The 18,891-nt window shown below is 33.9% G+C and overlaps 1 protein-coding gene across 1 annotated transcript; it reads left to right on the top strand.

The window, feature by feature from the left end:
• Nucleotides 1-17,394: 17,394 nt before the first annotated feature.
• Nucleotides 17,395-18,419, top strand: LOC116345229 (enhancer of split malpha protein-like). The gene has a single exon (XM_031774433.1). It carries the CDS (start codon nucleotides 17,568-17,570, stop codon nucleotides 18,105-18,107), a length of 540 nt encoding a protein of 179 aa, XP_031630293.1. The 5' UTR covers nucleotides 17,395-17,567; the 3' UTR covers nucleotides 18,108-18,419.
• Nucleotides 18,420-18,891: the final 472 nt, after the last annotated feature.

Here is an 18,891-nt window from a genome sequence, read left to right as displayed (position 1 = left end):
CTGTATTCAATTTAATCCACGGCTTAATGTGCTGACATTAAATTGTATTGTACAATTGACCCTGTGCATCGATTGTCGCATTGTCACACCGTTGAATGCGAATTTAATTTTAAAGAAAACAAACCACAGCACACAGCCACCACAGCCACCTAATTATGTGTTTCCTTGTGTTTGTTTTTTTATTATCTGGTTACATTTATGATTATTATTACCACCATCGCCTTGCCGATCATTTATGCATATACATATCGAAATGAATATCGGTTTCGTTCGTTTGTTTTCAGCTTCGATTTGGTTCAGATGGAAAATTGTCTCTTTATTGATTATTATTGATCATTAAAATTTATCGATTTTTGTGCTTGTATATAAGCTGCGCATATCTTTATGCATATCAGTTAAATGCGATCGTTTTAACCGTTTCTCATATTTGCCATGCATGAATCGATTGAAAAGTGAAACGAAGCAGCACTAACTGGTCAATTAATCAGTGGAAATGAAAATTACCGGAGGCTCAAGTGAAGAAAATAATTCAATAACACTATAAATACCCGGCAAAATGGTTCAGGTGAAACGATAATAAATGATAATGGTGACCAATTTTTTATTGAATAGTCACGTAGAGCCAGAGAAAAATGCATCGATCGGCGATCTGGATGCAAAGAGACCTATGTCTATGTGTACTTGTGCGCGACGATCAAAAGCCACAGTGTCAGCATCAACGAATTGTTAGCATATGGCATTCGATCTCGCATAATTGTTTGTCACATACATGCTATTCAATCATGGCTATTAAGTTGTTGTCGCAAAACCATCGAAAGAGTGTATATATATGATCCACTCGTGCAAACCAGTTTTGTATCGCCTATTGATCCGTTTGACTGACGATCGTTTTAATTTTCTCGGCTTTGTTTTGTTTAACAACCACTCATCATCGTTACGTGCCAATTTAAATAGTACTGATTTAAAATGAAAATAACCGTATTATTTAACTCTTATTTCGCTCTCCTCAGCTCTCTCTCTCTCTCTCTCTCTCTCTCTCTCTATACAATCATCCTTAATTTATGGTCGCAATGTGCGCGAAATGGGTATATGATTTAAATTTTGAGCGACAGGCGATAAAAATAGCCAACGGCCAATATTGATTTTTTTTTGTATCCTGGCAAACTATTTTTTTTTTTTTTGTGTCAACGGAACAGCGTTTGTCGTTTTTGTCGCTGAGTTTCACTTACAATGCAGGTCGAATGGTCTCATATACATTTTCTTGGTGTCTATCAAGGCAAGTAGACCTATTGCAATATTCTCAGGAGAAATTGTGCGACACCAATTAATATAGCCAAGTTAAAAAAAAAATACTTAAATTAACCATTTGAGTTTAATTAGCTCATGTGTGTTGGTTTCACTATCAGTATTTCAATTTGAACTGCCAAATTCCTACCGTTTTGATCAATTTTTTTTTCTCGTTAGCTAACCATTCAATAATTCCATAAATTGATGCAGTCTGAATCCATTACGCATGAAACTAACACGTAGCCACTTATCGGCAATCAATGCCGAAAAATGCCTCTAACGGGCACATTCAAAACAAACGAACGAATTAAAAAAAAACTCAATTTTTAATGTGTATAAGCAGAAGAGATGATTCGAGAGATGAGAGAATGAATGCCTACAAAAATGGAACGAAACGAATAAAAGAAAAGAGGCGAACAAAAATTGTTATTCCTTTTTTGTCCATTTTTCGGTTGTTCGAATGATGCACGTGTTCCAATACTACAATTTTAGAACCGTGGGAGTGAAATCCCAATCCTTATTTTTTTTCAGTTTTTCTTTTCACCGTCTTCTGTCTATACTATACTTTGTATGGGCTTTTGTTGTCTGATGCGCTTCTCAAATGAATCGTATTTTTTATATATATATATACATGTTTTATTCTCCATATCTCGCTCTGACTCTCATCACGATTCTCTTGCCTGCTCATTTTTAACATTTAATCTTTCGTACAACACACATAAAAACCGTCACACACAAATAACAAATCAAACAAACGAGCGAACGAAACGAAATGGAAAAAAAGGATCATTTGAAAGAAAATCAAATCGAATAGATAGGTATTGCGTTGGTCTGTCAGTGTTGGTTAAGAGTGAATATGATCAATACCGAGCACACTCTGTGAAAAAGAAAGAGAAAATCACTTTCATGACGAAGAGGCACAGTAAATAGTTTCATTTGAAGTTCGGTCGAACAGTTTCCTACTTGAATCATCATTATGCACCGAATCATTGCACATACACACAAATTATGGAAAATAAAACAAATCACAAATGAAAACATATATGGTATAAATTCACCGCTGGAGATATACACTTTTCATCCCTCTTACATACACATATATACAGGATGACACTGTATGTGGTAAGATCTATGCCGAAATATTAATGCATCGACATAAAAAATAAAAATAACAAATAAACAAAACAAACTTCGTTGGTGTACAAAGCCGGTCGTTTTTGTTTTAAATGATCATCTATATAGTTTTCACAATCCCCTATGATAATTCGCCCATTTTCAGTTCAATCGTTATTATTACCGTATTAATATGGATTGCGGCTATAAGTGAAAAAATACACAAACCATTGCACAAACTCCAAAGGCATTTTGATTTATATTGATATTTAGTATTATTATTTTTTGTTACTGCTGGTATTGTTGTTGTTTTTTTTTCTTCTCTATTTTGATCCATTTTAATAAGAATCAAGTAACCGAATATTTTGTTTGGGTTGGTGCAATTGCGTATTTTCATTAGTATATGTGTTCGATTCAATGTTGGCTGGGCCATGATCCTTTTTGGTCGTTTGAAGATATTCATTAGGAACATTTTGACACAGAAAGGAAAGAAAAAGGGCGACATAAGAAAAATAAATTATGAAAATATACGTTCAATATTTCTTGTTTTGTATCACTGTTAAGGGAATAACGAACCTGTAATGCAGTCCATTTATCACGAGATCTGTTTATCTTTTGTTTGCACAGGCATTTCACAAATGTTTTTTTTTCCTATGAATAAGGTACAAACGACACAGTACGGCACAACAAGTGGCTTTTTTACACCCCAATTCGAGTTTATCAAGAAAAATAAGATGGTCCTTGTTTCTTCGATTTCAAAGAAAAAGAAGACGAAAAATGATGGTATTTGAAAGAATTTAAATTCAATTCAAATGATCAGTTTGGTTGTAATGGTAATAAAATATCAAGCGTTATGTATAAAAATGCTGTTTTCATTAAACAAAACCTTTGTACTCTTTTTTTTTATCAAAAGTCTTCCTTTTTTTATCACAAAGGATGCGTGTATTATTATTTTTTTTATCGAAATTTACAACGAAAACAATGAATGTTTCGAAGTCGATATCGGTTTAAACACCAAAAGAGTATATAAAAATGCGACTGAGAAAAGGAATACGTAAATTTTAAGGCGATCCAAATGGGAATTTTGATTGTGAATGCGATGACACTTTTTTCATTGAATCTAATTGCAGGTAAATCAATTTAAAATATCTTTAAATACAAATAATGATGCCTAAGCTGAGATTATGTTCGAAGAAACTGATTTTGTTGCATTGATTCTTGTCTCGATGTGTTCGCATTAAATGGTCACTATCAGGTTCAAAATGATGTAATTTATGAGTTTTAATCTCTAATCGTAAAAAAAAACATGACAAAGATTCATTTTATGCACTCTCCATCTCTTGTTCGCTCGCTTCCTTGTTCCTGACGCAATATTTTTGTTGACCGTAAAACGAACGTTTTATTCCTATTCTTTACTAAAAAAAATTCGTTTGTCACTTATCAAAAAAAGGGCGATTGCGAACGAAAGATCCAAAAATAAAAGAATAATCTCTGGCCACAAGAAAAATGAGTTTTTCTGGTCAAATGTTATCTGGGATGTGGGTTACGTCCAAAAGATATGAAACCGAAAAAAAAATAGTATATTTGTCACACATAATTATAGCGTACCACCTCCCATTGTAACAGGTAGAAAGATGGATGAACCTTATTTTACTGAAATCGATACACGTTGATGGAGCGATCGATCGATGGATGAAAACGCAACATTTTCATACGCTTATTAAAATACATTTTACCAAATCGTCCGTTTTCTAAATCTCATTTTATACAAATCAAGAAGATCTATCGTAGCGCGTGATTTCGATTTGCCAGTCAAAAGCGTAACCAATTCGAAAATTGATCGAATCATTTTCTTTTTCGTTCTCTTTTTGTTGTTGTTGTTGTTGTCTGTAACCATTTTTATCGAATTATAATTTTCGGTTGTTTTACCTTCTTTTGGCTTCTTTTCTTTTATGGGTGTGTGTCTCTGTGTCGACCACATAACATTTTTTTTACTGGCCAATTCTAATGCGATTATATGCATGACCCGCATAATTTCATCTGTATTTCCGTAATTCAAAGAGCACGCAACTCAGCACACTCTTCAACATCGAAATGAAATGTTATATAATAAAATCAGAATAATTATTTAATTGCCGCATCGTCAAGCCAATGCGCAAAATGCCATTTCCTTGCCGACGCAAAGAAAAGAATTGTTAAGGAATAGCGTGGCGAAATCGAAAACCAAAAAAAAAAAAAAATTGGCTCGACGCATAATTCAAAATGAAAGGAACAAATCACGACGATAATCAAGCGATGAAGCGTGGAAACAAGAAGAGTCTTTCAACAATCTTAACTTGCCATCAACATTGATGATAACTAACTGATTACTTCTTATTGGATTTCTTCATATCGTCTTCTGTCGTAGCCAATAATTTCAATTTGACTAAATTAACCACTATGTGCGCACTATGTTTTTAATCAATTACAGTCGTTCTGAGCACACTGAATTTTTCTACTGTAATCAATGTGGTTAACCTGTTGTTATGAAAATCACATACACAATCAATATCAATCCAAAGAAATTATTTTCGACCAGGTGAACATGCACACGAACGACGAATCTTGCAATGATACGCGAGCGCCAATTCAACAACAACATACACTTTAATTGGATTACATAACGCATGGATCGGATAATGAATTCCTCCGGCTCACCAAATCCACTTTTCTTCATTAACTCTGGAATGCTTTTTTTTCTCTCGCTACCACAAAAATATGAAAACGAAAGCAAATTCAAAAACAAAGTGATTATTGCATGTGAATGACAATTTTCATCTGCATGAAGGCCAATTTTCTTTCCAGCTAAAGAAATTGGCTTTTTTTTTTGAAGTTGCACATTTTTTGTGCAATTTTTGTTTTTAATGAAGCCAAATTCCAATGAAAAATTATTTAAATTGATTTTTAAAAAAAATAATTGCAACAAAATGGCAAAATTTCTACATTGCAAATGCTTTTAAATTGAAAAGTCTCAATCTTACATAAGACAACGAACTACTCAATAACACATTTAATAAATGCACGAATTTAAGCACGCTTTTCAGTCCAAAGAAACGGTTCTATTCACATAGAAACTATATTGCCCATTTAACATTTCTCTGTGTAAATTGTTGGTGATCTATGTGTGAGATGAACATGATTTCGCATACAGAATTAAAAAAAAAAACGATCGTTGAAAATACAAACTTATGCACAAAGCGAAATGGTTTTGCTTTTTTTTCTTTAAGAATGTCTACGTGACACTCTAAATGGTATTGATTTGGTTGTATTTTGGAATTGGATGTGGTTTTATTTATCCGCAACTTTCAAAATATTTACACAAATAAATGTAACGTGTCCGTGGAGTATTTATTTTCTTTTATTTTGTGTTGTTTTTGTTATGAAAAGGAATGTCGTCGTCGTGATGTAAGTAAATATTTTTGGTTTTGACTTCACCCGCGCATATAGATCAACACAACAAATTCAATCATGTCGCATTTGGTTTCACGCCAATCAAGACTCTCTAAAAAAAAATTCAAAGAAATGCATGCAGATAAAATCATCATCAGATTGGTTCAGATGGATTTTTCTACATATTAAACAATTCATTCGCATTCAATGCATTCATCGTCTGTATTCGGTGAATTTGAGCTGAAGAGGTGTATTCATTTGTTGCATTTGCAAGTAACAAAACGGTGAGAACCAAACGCCTAAGAATGGTGTGTGCTCGATCACACACCGATCAAATGAATGATCTTATTATTCAAGACACGTTCGTATGTGAATTATGGTGAATGATCGTAAGTGTGTATGCCATGTAATTCAGGTTGGTGTATGAAATGCGACATAGTCGCAATCCCAAATCAACACGCGCAACAATTCGATAACATAATTTCTATTGTTTCTGTCACCCTGCGGCCCATCAAATCCACACAGTTCGCTTTTATTTGAAAATTGAAAACCAAACCGCAGGGTATCGCTTATCATGCTGTTTAGTTTTGTATACACATGAAATCAACAGGGACTACTGAGAAGCAAATCGTTGAAGTGTAAAGTTGTTTCGCACCAACAATAAAGTTCGGTTGTATTTTAGCGGTTCAACGACTTTAAATCGAGAAAATGAACATTTTTAATTGAAATTCGGTTGTTTTTTTTTTTCATTCTTTATTTCAACGTTTTAAATGTTGAAAAAAAAGGCGACACTTTTTGCAATTTTCCCAACCATTTCGCTGTTAATCACATTAATTTCTTTATTTGTTGGTTGTGTAATTAAATGCTCATCGGTGAGTCTTGCCATTGTTGTCGTCATCGTCATTGGTCGTTGTTGTTCTTTTTGTCAGTCAAACTTCTTGGAAATAATACTCCAATGGAATTTTAAATGTTGACATCGTTCAATGCATATTTAGTGTGTTGGCGATGAAAAATGTAGAGTTTGATTTGATTTAAAGAAAAAAAAAACATATTTGTCGATTCCATACGGTACGACAGCGCAGCTAGCCCATTTGATAAGCACGACCATTGAATAGTTAATATGATTAAATCCAATGCGCAAACATTCAAATGCATATATTCAGCTCTCACAAATTCGAAAACACCAAAGAAATCAGATTTTTTTTTTCTTCAGATTAAATGATATGAATTTGAAGGTGAGAAAAGAATTCAATCCTTGTATGAAACAGGTATCGTTAGACATTATTTCGATATTATATATTCTATTGATTGAATGCGGTAATCATTTGACTCTAAATTTATCTCAAGAGTCGCGCACGTGCATTTCAAATCAGATTTAACGAAAGAAAAAATGCGGACAAACAAATTGGGAATTCACAAATGTTTTCGATCATGTTTCGTTTTGTTTTCGATGAGCTTCTGTATTTCGCTTTCTCATTTGCATTTATTGTAATTTTGGGGTTTTTGCGTTTTAACTCCGTCTCAACTGCCTTTTCTGCGTTAGTGATGTAATACAAAACAAGTTCAGGCCCATAACATAATTTTATGTGCGTCATTCGATAAAAAACTAATTTTTAATTTTAAAATAAAACGGAAATGTTAAGGTTATAAATAAATGATCAACGGCATCAGTTTCTATTTATGTGTGCAAAAGAACTTGCCAAAAAGTTTGTTATTTTATGAGGTTTTTTTTATACAGGTTCTTAATACAGATTGAAGAAAGTCATAAAGACCTGTAGATAGTCTCATTGCAGGTAGTTCAAAGTGCAAGAAAAAAATACACATAGTTCATTGCACAAAATACACCAACATGTGTTTTTCACCATATCTTTGGTTTGTTTACTTATTTTGTTGTTATTCTTTCTTCTTTTTTTTTCTTCAAATAACCATAGGATTTTGACGTTTTGTACAATAAATTCGGTGTAGTTATTGTTTTGCAGGTCGATGTTTGATAATTTATGCAGAAAAACTCTATGTGCCATTTAAGCAACACATGTTTTCTGAATGATTTACCTTAAAAACAAAACAAAAACGAAATATTTATGAACATGTTTCGATAGGTTCTCACGCCAAAATGTTAGCTTGTTCGTGTCTTAGAACAACAGCAAGAAAAAAAGATGGAAGCAATTAACGTGAGAAAGATAAGCAAGTTCAATTAGTGAAGTTTGTTATTTTGCACAGTGTAAGCTGTAAGGTGTATGTCTTTTGATGTATGGAAGATGAAGAATATCGGTGAAAATTTCCCAACTTTTATATGCACGGTGGTGCGTGTGACTGTGTCAAGTTTTTCTCATGTTCTCAACCTGTTCACTTTGTAACAAAATTTCCATTTCAAAAGAAGACAGAATTCACTTGAGCCCAACTACACTTTACTGCAAGTCTCTGAATAGAGCAATTCCTTTAAGGACGGTTCCTTTCGTTAAGCCGAAACGAAACACTGCTTGAAGGATCAAGTCAGTGTGAATAATTATAAAGTAAAATTATTTTTCATTTTCAAAGAAAAACTCAAATCACTTTCTCACGATCGAATGTCCAGCTTTGGTTTCTTTCACTTTAAATTGTGTTGAAAACGTTCGTGTTTCTTTCATCATTTTTACACATTCATTCAAATCGAACGACGAAAGACCAATTTTCTTTTTATTAAGAAACCCTAGATTTTATTGTATCGACACTTGAATGAGTTTGCTCATTTCTTGAGATATTAAAGTGCATAAAAATATGTATTTATTTGAACAAAACTCCTTTATTTGAAGAAGAAGAAAAAAAAATCTTTTTATTACATTTCGAATAAAGAGAATTTGCTTGCTCATTCGATGAGTTGATTTTGAGATGATTGCAACCCTTTTCAAGTGCATTAAAAATAACCAAAGAACAAATAAATAAATGTACAACCCATGGGGGTATTTACAGATTTTATTCATCGCGAGAATTGATTTTGTGCGTATGAGCATCGATTTTCATTGAATCTTTCTTCAGTTCAGTTCTTTTTTTGTTGTTGTTGGTTTCAATTTTGAATTGTCATTGCGCACAACAAATTACAATCTTGATTTCGATTTCCAAAAATTGTATTATTTCCAAATGTTCAAAAAGGTTTTCATTTTTCAGCTTTAGAATAACTTAACTTTCAATTTGCACCTTCGTGCGTGTGTATGTATCATTTCAAAAGACGTGAAAAACACAAAGTCTTGATTACGGTGATCGAATGAAATGAATAACAATAATAATGAAGGACTATGGGCTACGGATTTATTGCGTATATCTGACAGTGCTCACGGGCGTTGATCGATGTTTCCATCCAATTCACGAAATTAATACTTGCATTGAACGAATCGGGAGTCGAATAAAAAAGGAAATAGAAAGTCGTAAAAAAGGTATGAACTCGATTCGAAAAAAAAATCAATGTATCTTACATAATCCCATAATAATACCTCAAAATATAACGAATTGTTATGGTCCGGTCGATTTTTTATGGCATTCAAGCAATTTTCCAATTTTTTTTTTTGTTGTGTATATTTTATTTATTAAAAAAAAAAGATCGAAAGGCCTTCAGCACTATTTTCATCTCTATCTTCCGTTTTCAATCTTTTTTTTTGACTCAATTCTTACTTTCATCGTAGGATCGATTGCATTGTCCGTGGATTTTTTTTTTTATTTGGAGCTATAGCAATAATTGTCTGGCCTAGCCCAGGCTTTTGTACTATTTCTATTGTACGGCCCATACCGTTTTCTACTTCTTCTTCTTCATTTTCCACCAGCAAAAAAATTCGTTGACTTATCCTTTTTGCTTGGACCATATAAAGCATCAAATCAACTGAGACGAATCTATCTTTTTATGTATATGTGTCAAAAAAGAGAATAATAACCAACAATTTTTTTTCTTCTTCGTTTCTTTCATTTTTGCTATTTTATTGTTTAAATCGAAATGGTGAATACATTTGATTAGTCGGGCTGACGCTGCAACAACAAGCCATGAACAATAGATATTGGTCCCGAAAAACTACTTGGTTCGGCTAGTGTGTGGAAAGGAAATCGGATCGAAAGAAGAATACGGACAACAAAAAAGATGATCAAACCGAGTAGCTGAGTACGTGCTTGTGGATTGATAAAAGAGACGAACAAAAAAAAAAGTCGAAGCAAAAAGGAGAAGAAATCCAATGGCTATTGTTTATTCGATTTTTAGTTGCCATCAAAAGCGACTAAATGCACAATAAATTTTTTTTTCAATTTGAAAGAAACACAATTTTCATCCTGAGACTATATGTGACCGGTTTCGGTCCATTATTTTTGCGGATCCTCAACGATAGACATATTCCCGTTCCTTTTCATTTTTTTTCTTCTCCATTCGATCACAATGCGAGGTGATTTGATCGAGAAAAATAGTGCCACAATAACAATAATTTATAATAAATTTTCTAGTTCTTTTCTTTTTTTGTTCCCTTGAAATACTCAAACTCCTTCGCAATCGAACTTCAAATGGAAACAGATTCTTGTTTTGTTTGTTTTTTTTTCACAGTTTTTTTTATTAGATATCAATTCATTTTGAGTTTTTTTTTTTACTCGATGAAAAGAAATTCATTTTTTTGATTCAAAGAAAAAGAGGCCAATATTCACTTGCACGAAACATTCAATCGATAAGTGCAAAAGAAGAGACGATTTTTCTTCATCATGCTTCGATAACTTCAAAATATATACGGGTTTACCATCAATTAGAACACACTTTTATAGGTTTTTTCTTCTCTTCTTTAGATCGATTCATGCGGGTTTTTTTTATATTCTTCTCCGTATTTCAAAATTTGAATACATTTTTCATTAGAAAAGATATCAATTTTTCTATTTCATTTATACGATTTCGTTGATTTTCCTTTATTTAATCCGTCCATCCCAGTTTTATGATAATAAACATTGTATAACATCTTCGTTATTTATTCATATGTTTAAACAGCTTAATGAGCGTTTTTTGTTACTGTTTATTTGTGGCCATTTAAGTTGATTGTCGGAATGACCGTCGCTTGAGACGAACGTATGCCAGAGAAACAAACAAACAAACGAACAAGTGTAATGACGACGCTTCATTTAAAATGGCTCTTTGTTCCCATGTTGATGTATATTCCACACTATCCTATCGCAAGTATATTCACTTTATAAAATTGTGAAACTTGTTGCAATATTGCGTTTGAAGTGCCTTTATTACACTGCGCGCACATCAGCGTGTATGTGTACGAGTCAATTGATTGAGCTCGTGTCGACTATTGGGGTGTATTTTAATTCAACCACAAGAGTAAAACACGTGACCGTCCCGCGTTTGAACGAACGCGAGATTCTCTCACCGAACGATTCGATTTCTGTTTAATGGAATGGTTTTCATTTTCTGTACTCTGTTAATGTCCATGGTTTGCGTATTTTTCATTGACATTTTACAATGCATTTCACAATACATTAAGAGATTAAATCCAAAACGTACACAGCAGCAGCAGCAAGTGTATAAACAATATTGTGTATACAAGTGCATCGCGTACGCAAGCCACGTTTTTCGATTAGTATGTGTATTGTACGTTCGAATAAAACACGTGTCTTGCCGCCACATATTTCTCTAATTTAATTTTCAATTTAACGAAATGTTGTGGTTTTCGCGGTACGCGCAAAACTTGAAATCGCTCGGCACGCTGCAGCTTTTTCATTAATGTGAAGATATAAAATTGAGTAAACAGACAAAACGATGGAATCAATGAAATAGACAAGCCCGAAGAATATGCACCAAAATGGGCGAGAAAAAAAAACTTAAAAAAGAAATCATTCAGCAGGAGTGTTGCAATGCATTAATCCTCGTGCGTGTTGTATTTCGAAACAAATCGATTTAATGATTCATCAGTATGTAACATCAACGATTTTCAAATCGGCTACAAACAACTAGAGACGGTGCACAAAAAAATAGACTAAATCCTGAAATGTCGGTTACAATTTCGTATGCCAAAGCAAAAAAAATCTCAAAAAAAGAAGAGACTTGAGTCTATCTCTATGCGTGAAATATGATACGATGCTATTTGAAAGCTGATCCTTTTTCATGTTTAAACTTCAAAAAAAAGGAACCAGAGAACATGGAGCACTTTCATCGTGTTGCCCAGACACGCGCATTCAAAATTCTATGCTGATTTGACTGTCTATGAGGTTCATAGTATGAACAATGCAATTGAAAGATTTGGTTATGCGTATGATTATTTTGTTGTTCGTTTGAATTGAATGGGCAGAGAAGGATAAAGAATAGAAAGAAAGAAGTCGCATGCATGACATTGAATTGGGAATTTGTCAAAGGAATTATGGCAGGCAAAAGTGAAAATAAATGAAAAACAGATGAATCAACAACAATAATCAAATAGAAAGAAACTTGTAAACGAGATGCATGGGAAAACATTTTCACACGGAACTATTTCATTCTCTGTGTGTCTCTCTCTCTTATTTTCGAAGTGGTGTTGTATATCAGCGCTACCCTTATGGCCCTGTTAAATTGTTAATGAATGCTCTGATTATATTATTATGTGTGCAAGAGTGCGATTGAAAGAAACGAGACGGAATGCTGTCGATTGAATGCTGACAGAGTAACGTGATTCAGTTAGAGCCAGAGTGAGTGAGTGCACATGTGCGCACACACACACAATATTTCAGAAAAGGACTTATTAAATGCGTGAAGCGTTGATGGCAAGTTTCTTCTTCTTCTTCGTTTCCATTTTCAAACGGTCTATTACTAATGATTGTATCGGATTTTCAATGCACGAACCGAATTAGAAAAGAAAGAAGATGAAAAAACCTTTTTTTTTTTTTGTAATGTTTGTTGTATAAAAATAGAAACGAAAAAATATTTTCCCATGATTTGAAAATAACTGAACAGATTGTGCACATTGCACGATCGATTCCTTTTTGCTCTCTCTCCTCCATATCTTTTGTATTGAAATGCTTTACATTTATCTGGGAACATTGAGAGGTTGTAATAGTAAAACAAATAATGTGTGCGATTTGAAAAGAAGAGAGAGAGAGAGAGAAAAACCGATAAAAACTGTGAAAGACAGAAAAGACGAGGGTGCAACGGTTTTTGTTGATCGTTGCATTTGGTTGACCTAAATGTATACGGTTAACCTAACTGAAATCTCTACTCAGTGATTTCATATATGTGATATGGGAGAGAGAAAATTTTCTCACCCTCCGCATCAATAGAGGTGATTAATTGAAAGGCCAACGCGTTTCTCGTTCGTTCCCATGCATCTCTTCAATACATACACCATACATGATCGACCCTCGCACAATTCATCTGTTTTGTTTATTTGTTGTTGTTTTTTTTCACTTCAAATATCATCCACTTTCTGTTCGACAGAGATCATGTGCAGTGCATATCCTATGGCACAAATGTGTAAATTTGTATTTGTATATAGACAGTGGTTTCTGCAGTTTGAGAGCAGTGCAATTCAATAAAGACGGTCCCCATTTTTTTTATTCATACGTCAATTGATTTCAATGACTTTTTCACAACGCATTGTGAATCACAAACGATGAATTGTTCCCTTCATCAATAAAAATAGATAGTGTACCTGTTTCTCCATCGCATTTGAGGATCATGAAAACATCATTCGATGCACCACAGGCTTATATACTCTTATTGAACTATTGCTGAAAACCGATTTGCACGCAATTTAATCCTTTTTTCACTTGATTGCCGTTTTTTTTTTAAGTCGAAACAGATTTTACAAATATGAACAACGAAATACATTGTAAAACGGGACACTTTTTTTTTGGGAAACCGTTTTTTTTCTAATAGCTCTATTTTACCTTCTTTTTTTTTCATTTAATAATCTGTTGTCGATTAACCCTTGTATTTTCGCCACTTTATTCACTTAACCTCTGCACTGTGTTTTATGACGATAAATAAAGAGAGGGAGAGCGAAAGTTATTTATTAACTCACCGACTGAGTTTGAACAGTATTTTACGTTTGTCAGATTTTGATTCATTTGACAAGGATGAGAGACATTTGCTTCGCTTGAATATTTCAAAAAAGATTGTTATTATTTTTTTTGAATATCACGAATTATAATCCTTTCTTCAATTATGCAGCATCAGAAAGCCATTATTTGCATTATAAAGCATCAAGCAACCACTATATGGCGTCAAATCACACATGGGCACCATTCTTTTGCATATGGCAAATGTGTATTTTCCAATTTCAAAAATGAAGACAAATCAGAATCTCTTCACTCATGTCTATTTTGAAGTAACCACCAAAAGAAGAAGAAGAGACGAAAAAATTGTGTGGTGTTATGCAAATCACAAACGTTTAATCGTCGCATGAAAACGTATGCTTTTCGTCAATGAATTCTCTTTTATTGCATCTTCTTGATCTAAAAACCAATTATCGAACGACCAAAAAAAGTCATGTGTGTTTGATAAGGCCATTCATTAAATAATTTACGAAAAATAAAAAAACAAAAAATAACCGGCAACAAGTCAACTCAACGGGACAAAAAAGCCGAAAACAAAATTAACAACAATGAAAGGATTGTCTTTGCAATGGAAACCAACTACCGATATGGTTTTCACATCAGCATCCCAGAAGAGACAATCAATTGGCATTGTTTATGTATATATACACCATATATTGAACGCACAAAGTCATTCTCTAGTACGGCAAAATTCAAAAAATTCCTTGTAAATAATTATAGTCATTTGATGTGTGGTTTGTGTGGAAATTAGTGAACGGCTCAAAAACTATATACATATTCCAGTGTGTCCATATGCCAGCTATTTTCTCTGCTTCTCCTTTTTCGGTTGGAAATACTTTTGGCTTCGAGATTTAGAATGACATACACACATCGTGTGTGTCTGTGTGTTCTACCGCACAAATTATAATCACAAAATTTGTTTTTGCGATACATTTTTCGTGCGTTTGATGATCGTTTCTTGGTTTTTGCCGAAAAGAGAGAAGAAATGAAATTTCCGCAAAAGTCATATGGCATCGATTGTGTGACTAATAATGTGCATAGAGACTTGCTCCGCGCTGACACATGTAAATCAATCGAAAACAATAATGCCCTTTATTGTTTGGCAATAAATTCGGTCGGTGTTGATGGCTTTCGTTGATCAATTTGAAGGGGGAAAAAGAAAAGGTCGGAACAAGAGTGTAGTCGATTTATAAAGTGCATGTGAATAGTAGTACCCTGTTGTGAGCTAAACTGATTTGTGGTTAAATAATACACACACAGCCGGTCAATAGGATCACACCAATTCACCTGTGTGTATTTTAGTCAATGTCAACCGTTTTATTTGTGGGTTTTTAAATATATTTTTGCACAATTGACCCAATTAAATATTTGACGGAAATAAATTGTGATTTTCATATAAATTCTATGCTCAATTATGAATGAAACGATGAAACGACTGTATGTACCACATGCTAAAATAGTTAATACAAGAAATTTTATACCCGAAATCAGTGTACAATCAGTGGATTCAGATATATGATTCGAAAAAACATGAACAAGACAGAACAAAATCGATGTATTTCGCGAGAAAAAGAAAATAAGTGGCCAAAATAATAAATAAAGCAATGTAAGGATGTACCGTTAAGAGTTGACGATATCCATCGAAGTAATTAAGTATATTCAAAGGCTTCGTAAACATGTTATCAAAGTGTAATCGATTCAAAATAAAGGTATTCCCATATCACGGTTATAATTCATTACCATCGAATTCAATTGGCCCGCATCATATCGAAAGCGCCGCTGTTTTAGAAGTCAACAGTGTCCGCTTAAATGTCTCTGTATATAAATAATGAGAAAAGTGTAAACATCCGAAAAATGATTGGACATACAGCGCTATTATTGCTTATCACACTATATAAGCAGAACGGCGGCAGCATTACAAATTCTCATGCAACAAACAAGATCGTACACGTCATATCACACGTGCACTGTGGATGTGTCGAGATCGACTGAATAATTCACATAAATAAGAGCAAAGGCAGATTTAAAAAAGAAACGCACCAACAACAACATTCAGATGGTACATTAATAATTGATTGCATGCAACCACGTGTGCCGAGTGCGACTAGAATGATCTGGATGCAACTTGAACGACAATACAGCCAAAAAAAAAACGAAGAAATAATAAAAGACACCCAAAATAAATACCGATAATAAGTGCTGCGACTTGTGAAAAAATTTTCCCATGGTTTTTCGATCGCAAATGTGCAGGAGCTGCTGTTGCTGATGATGGTGCTGTTGCTGCTGTTGTTGATGTTATTCCTTGCAGCACATACAACCATTGGCAAACAAGCGAAATCATGTCTCAACCAAATCAAATACCAACAACGCGCAGGAGAATTCATGTTCATCATCGCTTCTTGCTCCGGTCACTGCATCGCAATTCGGCAACAAGCGCACGAATTACGCATAAGCATAAAAAAACAACAACAACGACAAAAAAACAAAAACAACAAGCAACAAAAATAAGCAGAAAGTAACCACTGTATCACTACATATACATTAATGCATAGTCAGTTCATGCGAGTCTGAATTGTTATTACTATTATTCTTATACACATCGATGAAAATCACCCTCGCTTACCATCTGCCCCATTTATTTTTCGAATTTTGTGTGACTCGGTAGAGATTCACGTTCCCACGATCTTTAATAACAGCTTACCGGTATGCACACACATATATGGTTCAATGTGTGTTGTGTGTGCGTTTTTTTTTGCTTTTCATTTTATCATCATGTCTCTTTATTATCGCATTCATGTGTTGAACACTTACACATGCATTTATCGAAACCCGAATAATATGTTCCACATATGTGAGCACACACAAATACCTTGCTACCTACTCGTTGCTGTACAGTGCAAATTAAATCGGGTGAAATGCGTGCATCTCACTTGCTCTTATGTGGGATCAGTTTGAAAAGTGCAAACAATAAATAACATATTCGAACAAATTGCGAGAGCGCGAAAGAGAGAGAGAAAAACTATAACACATCTATAATGTACTGAAAATGTTCATGCTTTCATGTATTCCCGTTACGGACATGTCTGTGCCTGTCGCTCTTCATGCCTTTTTATTCACATGAAATTGTCTGTTTCTGTATTCCCTTTTTATTGTACAAACTGAACGAACACCTGCCCCTATTCTCGACGCTGATAGGGCGAACGCATTTTCTCTTCGCTACGTTTGTGCAGCACAGTGAGTGTGTGTGTGTTTGTATGTGGCAAAGAGATCGGTGCGCGTATGCGTGTATGCGTGTATGTTTTTATTGTTTGGTGTCTCGGTGCCCGTTGATGCCTGTGCATAGTCGTGTCTCGCATGTGTGTTTCGATGCGTGTGCGTATACACAGACTATAGAGAAAACAGGCTATTGTGAATGCATTTCTTTAGAATTTGATTTTCGTTGTGTGCACATGTGTGTGCGTGTCGAAAACGCATGAAATTCACCCTCGGACGAGTATAAAAGGAGGTGCAAGTGCGTTGTAGGAGTCATATTCGATTCAACAGTCGACAAGCAAACAGCTCTCTTAGCTACAACGAAAATAAAAACTTGTTCAGTTGAAAAGTTGAAAGTTAAAACAGTGATTTTACACAAGTTCAACAGTTTTTTTTAAAACGAAATAAATTTTCAAGTTTTTTTTTTAAATCTCAACGCGAGTAAACACAAAATATTAACCAAGATGTCGATGTGCTACAACGATTACATTATTGCTAGCAACAATAGCATTAACGAAAATAAATACAACGCTGAGAAATTGGCCAAATCACCATCATACCGAATCAAGAAGATTTTGAAGCCAATTTTACGTATTTTGCGCCAGAAAACATCATCATCGGCCGCAAAAAAATCACAAAAATCATCCAACAACAAATTGACGGTTGACTACTCCATGGACAGCAATGAGTGCTACTATCACGATGACTGCCAATATCAAAACGATTTCTGGTCATCAGAGATGGAAGAAAATTTGAAAAACGAAGAATTGGAATCACGCATCCTTAACGAAATCGCTGAATGTGATGATGATGCAGCCATCTATGTGTACAACGATGATGAATGCGAATTGCAATCCGTTCACCGTGAAACCACATTCATTCCAGTACATTTTGCACGCACCGAAGCCGGTACATTCTTCTGGACGACCATGCAAAAACCAATTGATGACAATGAAACAACACACTGCTGGTCACACTGTGGCGATCGATGGGTCCAAGCCTAAATCACAACTTGCTCCAACAACATTATTTGTTCAATCAAGTGCCAACATCAATATTGATCTCCTTTATATTAGTTTAAATGCATATCAATTCAGGAATAGTTATTTCTATTGCATTTATGTTTTTTAACAACAATTTTTTTTAAACTGTGGCATTTTTGTGATATTAGGCTGTTAGGGAACTACATTTTTTGTAAAACTTTGTGATCGAAATGAGAATCTTTCAATTGTACGAGATATAATTCACTTTTTTTTAAACATCAAATTTATCGAACATTGTAAGGACTTCCAATGTCTTCCATATAATTTAGGGAATTTTTTTATAAATGTTTAATCAATATTTTTTATGTTTAACTAAAAACAACATTTTTTTATAGAAATTATACAATCATTGAAAAGCATTTCAAAATAAAACAAAACTCTACGGAGAAAAAGAAATCTTAAAATCTTTCAATTCAAAAACACTTCTCTTTCAGCAATCTTGAATTTTCAGCTTTGATTTCTTGGGCATCCAACAGCATCTCTTTGACTTTCAATAATCTTTTTGTAGCTCTTTACTTGCATAAAAACTCTTTGGTATTGTAAAACAAAAAAAGAATATCTTTTCCGATGAACCAAAATCAGCTCTTCTGAACAACAACAACAAAAAACTCTTCTTTTTCGGTGATGACTGTGCAGTAAAAATCTCAGCGATGAAAATCGAAAAAGGAGAAAGACGAAGCAGAAAAAGAGAAAAATTCGCCCGAAAGTAACAAAAAAAAACGTTCGATCAAGAAATACAGATCGT

The sequence above is a fragment of the Contarinia nasturtii genome, unplaced genomic scaffold, assembly GCF_009176525.2.
Source record: "Contarinia nasturtii isolate CC-2019 unplaced genomic scaffold, AAFC_CNas_1.1 Cnas_scaffold_1240, whole genome shotgun sequence".
Classification (NCBI taxonomy): Eukaryota; Metazoa; Arthropoda; class Insecta; order Diptera; family Cecidomyiidae; genus Contarinia; species Contarinia nasturtii.
Note: the sequence above shows the minus strand (reverse complement) of the source record. Positions and strands in the feature narration are given on the sequence as shown.

What these genes read in the sequence shown, in the direction of transcription:
- LOC116345229 (XM_031774433.1), top strand. Translation starts at nt 17,568, where the DNA reads ATGTCGATGTGCTACAACGATTACATTATTGCTAGCAACAATAGCATT.